Source organism: Ceratotherium simum, chromosome 34 (genome assembly GCF_057802395.1).
Source record: "Ceratotherium simum simum isolate JZ-2026a chromosome 34, ASM5780239v1, whole genome shotgun sequence".
Lineage (NCBI taxonomy): Eukaryota > Metazoa > Chordata > Mammalia > Perissodactyla > Rhinocerotidae > Ceratotherium > Ceratotherium simum.
The window spans coordinates 17,234,374-17,243,617 of NC_141933.1; the positions used below are offsets into that span (position 1 = coordinate 17,234,374).

The following is a 9,244-nucleotide window of genomic DNA, read 5'->3' on the forward strand; positions in this document are numbered from 1 at the left end:
GATCTTTAATTTAATCACATCTGCAAAAATCTTTTAAACAAATCAAGTCGCATTTACAGATTCCAGGAATTAGGATCTGAAATCTTTGAGGAGGGAGCATTTTTCTAGTTATCACATTGTGCTTACATGGGTTTTACTTGCACTTCATGTTCTATCTTCTTTCAGGTCAAAGCTGAAGTCATTGAATAAGAACCCTTTATCTTATCTTTTGTTGGTTGTTAGTGCCCGAAATTTCCCTGTAAGTTCTGCTGTACTCATTTCTCACTAATTTTAATATGTTGCGTTTTTATTTTCATTGTGTTAAAAATAATTTCTATATATTTTAAAAAATTTTTCTTCTACTCATAGGTTATTTAGAAGTGGTTTATTTGTTTTTCAAGTACTTGGGGATTTTCAAGAGATCTTTCTGTTATTGCTTTCTAATTTAATTACATGAATATAAGAAATATTTCCATGACTTGAATTCTTTTAAATTTATTGAGACCTATGGCCCTAAATATGATCTATCTCGGTAAATATTCTAAGTGCACTTAAAAGCAAAGTGTCTTCTGCTGTTGTTGGGTGGGCTGTTCTATAAATGTTAACTTTTGTGTTCGTAGCATTGTCTATGTCTTCTATATCCTTACTGATATTTTCTCTACTTGTTTTTTCAATTATTGTGAGAATAATGTGGAAATCTCCATCTTTAATTGTGGATTTATTTACTTCTCCTTATAGTTATATCTGTGTTTGCTTCGTATATTTTGAATCTTTGTTATCAGGTACATAAACGTTTAGAATTGTTACGTCTTATTGATACATTGACCCCTGTATCATTATGGAATTACTTTCTTTATCCCTGGTAATTTTCTTTGCTTTAACATATACTTAGTCTGATATTAATATAGCTACGCCAGCTCTCCTTAGGTTAGTATTAGCAAGACTTTACTTTCTCCAGCCTTTTAATTTTAACCTACTTGTGTCTTCATATTTAAAGTAAGGTCTTCTTTGGAGACATGTTATTGATCTTCCTTTATTCACAATAATATAAAAAATACTTTTTAATTAAGGGTATCTAGTGCATTTAAATTTAGATGATTACTGGGGCTGACCCAGTGGCTCAAGCAGTTAAGTGCGTGCTCTCCACTTCGGCGGCCCTGGGTTCGTGGGTTCGGTTCCCGGGCGCACACCGACGCACCGCTTGTCATGCCATGCTGTGGCGGCATCCCATATAAAGTAGAGGAAGATGGGAACAGATGTTAGCTCAGGGCCAGTCTTCCTTGGCAAAAAAAAAAGGAGGATTGGCATCAGATGTTAGCTCAGGGCTGATCTTCCTCACACACACAAAAAAATTTAGATGATTATTCATATACTCGAGCTTAAATTTACCATCTTGCTTTTTATTTTCTTTTTGTCCTATCTGTTCTTTATTCACTTTTGCCTCATTTTCTCATTTCTTTGAATCAATCTTCAGTTGATACTTGATCCCAGGGAGTGTTCACTTTTGTTGGGACTTCTGGCTTGCTGGGTGGTGGAAAAGTAGTAATAAGAGATCCTCAGATGAAGAAATGCTAGTGTCAGCAGTGCGTGTTGGCTGATGTGCACTGAATGATAAGAGTGAGGCACAACAGAGTCTGCATGCTCACCAATGTAACAAAGAGAAGCAGTGTATACACTATGCTTATTGTAGTGCCTAAAATTTAGCTAAGATATGATTTTAAAACCTCTTTCTTGCTGGCTAGTAATTGGAGAGGCAATCTCATGATGTAGTAGGAGTGCGCAATGTGTTAAGTGGCTATGGTTCCTTTTACATTATTGTTTCTAGTTCAGGAGAAACTATAAATTTGACTCAAATAAACAACTAGGGATATTAGGATATGGTATTACAGTTTCATTTATCATGTCAGCAGGACCAGCGTTATAACTCTAGTACTTTGTTGCATACCAGGGATTAGATACTGGACACCTAAGTGATTATGCAGCAATGAATTGAAGATGGTAGCATAAGTTGGGACATCAACAATCAGAAACTCTGCAAGCTAGAACCATCTCTACTAACACTTGCATCATTCCTGTTGGAATACATATATATTTTCTTTTCTTTTTTTATTGAAGTATAATTGACATCCAGGGTCCTACTAGTTTCAGGTGTACATTATACTGATTTGATATTTATATACATTATGAAATGATCACCACACTAAGTCTAGTATATTTTCTAGAGAAGTAAATTTCTTGCTTTACTGCTGGTGGCTTACATGTTACACTTATTTTTGGTAAAACTATAGAAAGAAAGTGAAACTATAAAGTTTAGAGGTGAAGACATGGGTAAAGTCGTAGATTTGGATACAATTCTTGAGTCAGATCGTGCATATTATACATACTATTTCATGTTTTCAGATTTCATGTCTTTTTTTCAATTAATAAATATATGAATATCTTTTGATCTGATTAAACATTCCTTCCAAGATAATTTATAGTGTTTGTTCTTTTCCACTTATAAAGTATGATCATACTTAATACAAAATTTAAATTGCATATCAGAAAATATAAATAAATGTAAGTTTCCCATGCACTCCAAACAGGTTCTTATGAAGAGATTTCTTATCAAGAGATTTTTCTCTGTGTATAAAAGCAAGCATACACATACATGTGTGTGTGCTTTTACAAATAGCATAAATGAAAGCTTTCCTTGAGTACATCTCTATTCCTAACTTTTTTTTTTGGAAGGAAGATTAGCCCTGAGCTAACATTCGTTGCCAATCCTCCTCTTTTGGCTGAGGAAGATTGGCCCTGGGCTAACATCCATGCCCATCTTCCTCTACTTTATATGGGATGCCGCCACAGCATGGCTTGACAAGTGGTGTGTTGGTCTGCGCCAAGGATCCGAACCTGCGAACCCCGGGCCGCTGCGGTGAAGCGTGTGAACTTAACCACTACACCACCGGGCCAGCCCCCTCTATTCCTAGCTTTTTAAAGTCAAATATTTTATAGAATACTGTGTCACAACAACACACATAGCTCTAATGCATTTTAAAAACTATTTATTTGATCTGTCCCTTATTGACAAGAAATTATTTCCAATCTTTTGCTATTTTAACAAATTCTGCAACAGTAAATAATTTTGTCTTACTTGTACCATTTCATTTTTAAAAGTTTCTGCTTTTAATACCTCTTTTAAAATTATTTTACTTTGTGGTGTGACATTTTCATGTTCAGCAGACTATTTAAAATACGTGAATTTCTTCTGATGATTTGAAATTTGTATAATTTATTTTTATCTTTTCTGATGTTAACCTTTAGTATTGTATACAATAAACTTCCATTTCTTGAATTATTACTTTAAAATCATATCAGTATGAAGGATGTTAATATTAGTACATTTGTTTTCCTTCTTTTCTTCCACAGACTGATTTTGATAGATTATATTATCATCCCTAAGACTCCTAGTGGCAAAATTTTTTATGTTTTAGAATATATTTACATTAAAATACTATTTTATCACATTTAAACAGTATTTAATAACTCCCTACACTGAGAGGAGGAGATTGGTGGGCTCAGAGTATCTGTAAAATTCCCTCTTCTTTCAAGTTTGTGTTTATTGTGTTACTGTATTATTAGTAGTTGTATTAGTATCATTATTCATTATATTACCATTGTTGTATCACCATTTTCTATAATCCCCACAGTTTCAAATCTCAGTTCATCTATAAGAGTATTCACTGTAATGAATGTAGTACGGAGTGATGTTGTGGAGAATTTTGGGAACACTTGGAGCTTTTCCTTTTCAATTAAGAAAAAAAAAAACATGAAGTCCAGACACTTTACCAGAATAAATTATGAGTTATTTATCTTACATTTTTCCTTAAGACATAGTTGTGTTCTTTTATTCCATAGATAGACATCTTCTCATGTTTTAGAAAGCTTTTTACATATTACATTTCTCTTCTTCAAAGATACCAATTATTTGTATGTTACCTCTTCCTTTCTGCCTTATTAACAATTTTCTCTCTAAACTATTTGAAGTTGTAGTATATTTTTAAATTTTATGTTTTTAGATTTTCTCAATTGTCTTCCATGATTGTTTTAAGTAATGTCTATGTTCCCTTTCTGTTTTGTCACACGTGATAACAATTCTCATATCATTCTTTCCTGGGCTCAGCCAGCTGGCTTCCCATCACCTGAAATAATTTTGTTATTATTTTTCAACCTTGCCATTCCATAGTACAGATATTTTTACTTTTAAAAGTGTAATACAAGAAATTTCCTATAATTTTTTCTGTTAATAAAATACATTTTTCCTATTATTTTCCATTTACTTTTACTTTTTAGGTTTAATGAAGGGTCATTTTCTTTTATTCTGTTTTTGTTATTTTTCCTATTGCTTTCAATTGGGTTTAAGAAGAACGACAGGTAGAAGTACTTTTTCCCTACCACCTTTAATAAAAAATGCATAATATAATCTTAATTGTTAAATATAAGCCATTATGAATGATAGATTTTTGGAGTTTCTTTTCCACTAATTCAACAAATACTCACACAACACCAATTATTGACAACATTCTGAGATAGATACTTTGAACTACCAGCAGGCTACCAGTGAAATTTTATGGGAATTGATGGAATGAGATATCAGCTCTTCTTGGGATAAACAATAAGGTTCTCAGAGAAGGTGGTGATTGAGATAGTTCAACCTACGTCATCAGCCTCTACACTTTCTTCTCTCTCCTGTGACCCTTCCATTCCAAGCAACTTCCTTGCTTCTGTTCCTGCTCCCCTGCTTCTGTTCATCTTCTTAGCACTGCCTGAAATGCCTTTCCTCCTAACTTCAGTTTATCTAAGTTTTACCTGTCTTTCGAGACCAATTCCTTCTCTGAAAATCTACTCCACTTTACAGTGATCTGTCCTTCCTTTGGAGTCCAGTGACCATTTTTTAAATTTTTACTAGAGATAAGCAAATGCTCCTTTGGACTGTTGTTTTATTTTTATGTCTAGGTATTGTTTCCCCAACTCTACTATAGACCTCTAATAACACTAAATAACATTCATGAGCACTGACTCTGTGCTGGACACTCTTTGAAGTACTTGAAATGTATTACTTCGTTAACTCCTTCCAACATATTTGTGAGCTAGAAACCATTTTTATTTATTTTACAGATGAAGAGAATGAGGCATAGAGAGATTTAAAAATTTCCACAAACTACCACAGCCAGTAAGCTATGTAATTGAGATTTACACCCAGGAAATGTGACTCCAGAATCCAGGCAGTAAACTGCTTTATCTCAGCTGGTGCTGGCTGCTCAATGCTTCACTCCCCATTGATAGAAAAGAAGACTCTCTTTTGTCAAAGGAGGATCCCAAAGGGAGAAATATACCTACATTATTTTCTTAGGATTCCTCTCTTTGAGAAAAGACACAATTAGGAAATAATACTTGGTCTAAATGCCACCAAGATCATTTTAATTTTTTCCCTTCAGGTGTATGCTCTTGAGGTTTTAGTTCTTTGGGGACCTGGCTCTAAATGATTGAAAACTCTCGAGGAATTGTCCCTTATTCTGAGCTGTATGTGAAGCAATGTGCAGGTCAAAGAGCATCTCTTTCCTCCCAAGCTCTTCAAGACGGGTGATTTGTCTTCTTCATCAAGTACAAGGAAAGTCATGACCCTTGGAAAAGATTACCACCAGGAGGGGAGTTGAGCGTTCTAATTTTCCTTCTAGAAAAAGATCATTTCCTTTGAAGCAGTTAAAGGAGCTACAAAAAGGATATCCTTAGACAAGTGAGTACTTTGCATTTTGGATGATATGAAGTATTCAAAGTATGGTGGATAATCATCAGGATGAGTTTGAACTTTAGGAATATGACCTCTCCACCCCAGGTTCTCTAAAGAGAGCAGACATGGGCATTTTGTCCACATGAGACTTGTGGCATTTTGTCCTTATGAGACTAAACTACTGGTTCGTGTGACTTTTTCTGAACCGAATTTCGTATTTATTTCTTTATAATATAGAGATACTGCAATGTCCTTGAGGAATTCTAAGGTCACAGAATGTTAGATATGAAAGGGGTGTAGTGATCATTTTCCTTGTTTTACAGAAGACACAAAATGACTCATGTTGAAATGAATAAGAAAGAAAGAATGAATGAATGAAAGAACAAAACAATGAAAGAAAGAAAGAAAGGGTGAGTGGTTGGACCAAATATAGGAGCAGTCTATATTACCTCCTACCTCCACATACCTCTATTGGCATATTCGGACAGGCATAAACAGAAACATTCACGCAATGGATAATGCCCCTAATAAGTCTGGAATTATCTTTGTGACTGCTGAGATTATACTCCACATAGCATTAAGGAAATAAGCATGATAATGGTAAAATGATCATAAATTTAATAGAGATAGTCATTATTTGTATCATATATCAAGCTCCACCTAGTAATTATTATATAATTCAAGAGTAGTACATTGCTTTTATTTTATTTAAAGAGGACATTACTTGAAATGCTAATAAATATTATTTTAAACCAGATTTTTTCATATAAATTACTCCATAATGATCTTCTCCTAAGAATTTTAAACAGCTTAATTTTTTCTTCCTTGACTAATGAGTCAGCAAGTAATATTTTCTTGAGAGTGTTGCCTGATTAAATTATTATGCATCTGATATTTTACATATATTATAACTATAATTGATATTGTCTGACAGATTTCAGGATAAGCACCTTAAAGTAAGTTTATACAAGATAGGGAAAATAATATAAAATAATTCTACATTATTTTGGGGCAACAGATGCTTAATTTTCTATCTAATTTCCATGGCAATTTGCTGTCCAACATTTTCCAGATCACTTGATCTCAGAGCCAGAAGCTCTTTGTTCATTCCATGACATCATATTCCTTTATTGGAGTTATGTGGTTTGGAGTAATTTCTACCCCCACTCTTTGCTCTCAATATGTAATTTTACATTCTGGATTCTTGGTGCCTCTTCTTTCTTCACATCTGTCATAGGGTAAATCTATGCTCTCTTTTTCAGGCAGCTCTTTATGAAGATGAACAGATATCATTTATTTCTGTTAATCTTCAGAGTGAATAACTTGTCAGTTGTGTACATTATCCTTTCCACATCCTATTATGAATGGGAGTAGGGTATAGACTGATAAACACATATATGAATTGTATCTTAATGATATTAGAATGGCACTGATCATTCAGTAAGGCCAGGGACTCTCTCTTAGTCCTTCCCAGGTGTCTAATGTTAGGATCTGAATGTCTCATTGGTTTGTAAAGTATTTCCAGTACCGATATTCCAAAGTGTGTTTTATTATTCCATCATGCAGTAAGATGAAACATGGAGAGTAAATCTCATTTCAAACACAATTTTATAATTTGAGGGAGTTCTTAATAATATAGTTGGACTCCTCTTTTTATGGGAGAGAGTACCAAACCCAAAGAGATCAAGGGTGAATTTCCTAAGTTTACATAGGATCTTTTCACAACTCCCAGACCTAATATCTATGAATATTCTCTTCCAATTGAACAATATTTCAATAATTGTTATAGACATGTTTAAAATAGTCTACTATTAGCATAAATATTATTTGTAACAGTCAATGATTGATTTCTTATGATGAAAATTCTTTTTATTTCTTGTGACAGATTACAACCGACCAACGGAAGATAAAAATCAGACAACAGTGACTGAATTTTGTTTCTTGGGCCTCACAGATCATCTGCCTCAGCAGACTGTCCTCTTTGTCATGCTTCTCCTTGTCTATCTTGTCACATTAGGGGGAAACTTGGGGATGATCACTCTCATATGGATTGATCCCAGACTCCACACTCCTATGTACTTTTTCCTTAACAACTTGTCCTTTGTAGATGTTTGTTCCTCCTCTTCCATTGCCCCCAAAACACTGTGTGATATCTTTGTGAAGAAAAAAGGCATCTCTCTCATGGGTTGTGCTGCACAGATGTGGTTCTTTGGTCTCTTTATTGCAGCTGAGTGTTTCCTCCTGGCTTCTATGGCATATGACCGGTACATGGCCATCTGTAAGCCCTTGTTGTATACACTCATTATGTCCCAGCGGGTCTGTGTGCACCTGGTGGTAGGACCTTATGCCACAGCTCTGATAAGCACAATGACTCATACAATTCTCACTTTTTGCTTACCTTTCTGTGGTCCAAATATTATCAGTCATTTTTTCTGTGACATTTCACCACTGCTTTCCCTCGCATGTGCAGACACCTGGATCAATAAGTTAGTGCTTTGCATCTTGGCTGGAGCTATAGGAGTACTCAGTGGCCTGATCATCAAGGTCTCCTATCTTTGCATCGTGGTGGCCATCTTGAAGATCCAGACAGCTGATGGGAGGAGGAAAGCTTTCTCCACTTGTTCTTCTCACCTGGCAGTCATCTCCATCCTAGGTGGGACTCTTTTCTTTATCTATGTTCCGCCTGGCTCAAGTTCATCCCTAGATGTCGATAAAGTAACTTCTCTATTTTATACTGTGATAATCCCAATGTTGAACCCCCTCATCTACAGCTTGAGGAACAAAGAAGTAAAAGATGCATTCAAGAAGAAGTTTGAAAGGAAAAATTCTCTAATATGTAGGTAAAATAGAACTCTCTAGAGGTGGAGTCAAGATGGCGGCGTAGGCAGACTCTGAACTCACCTCCTCCCGTGGACACAGCCAATTTACAACTACTCGTGGAAAAATTACCCCTGAGACAGAACTGAAAACTGGATAAGAGGAACTCCTGCAACAACGGACAATCCAAACTGGGGTAGAAGAGGCAGAGACTCCCTTCTGGAGAGGAAAAACGCCGCCTTCACAAGCCGCCAGCGTCACGGCCGCCGGGAGCAGCTCACAGGTACGCACCCTCCCTGGAGGCACAGGGTCCTGAGCCGGGGAGCGCCCCTGCTGTGGGCATTTTGTGGACCCAGCACAATCGACACCAGTGGCATAATATCTGACTTTGCCTGCTACTAAAGCATTGGGTAGCACCCCCAGAAAACCCGGTTCACAAAGAAACGAAAACTGGCTCTTAAAGGGCCCGCACACAAACTCACCCATTCCAGAAAGCATCCTAAAATTACCAGAAAGAAAGGTGCACAGTGCTTCGGTGACAAGGGACTCACCTAATAGGCCCTGAGTGCATCTCGGTGAGGGGTGAGACCTCTCCAGGGACTGGGACATTGGCGGCGGCCATTGTTGTGGCCTGGTGTGAGCGTGCTGACACAGACGCCATTGGAGTTTTCCCTGAGA

The 9,244-nt window shown here is 36.1% G+C and overlaps 1 protein-coding gene across 1 annotated transcript; it reads left to right on the forward strand.

The window, feature by feature from the left end:
• Positions 1 to 275: 275 nt before the first annotated feature.
• On the forward strand, positions 276 to 8,864 carry LOC101394417 (olfactory receptor 5G3-like). The gene is made up of 2 exons (XM_087423255.1): positions 276 to 282; positions 7,656 to 8,864. The coding sequence occupies exons 1-2, from the start codon at positions 276 to 278 to the stop codon at positions 8,591 to 8,593; spliced, it is 945 nt and encodes a 314-aa protein (XP_087279381.1). The 3' UTR covers positions 8,594 to 8,864.
• Positions 8,865 to 9,244: the final 380 nt, after the last annotated feature.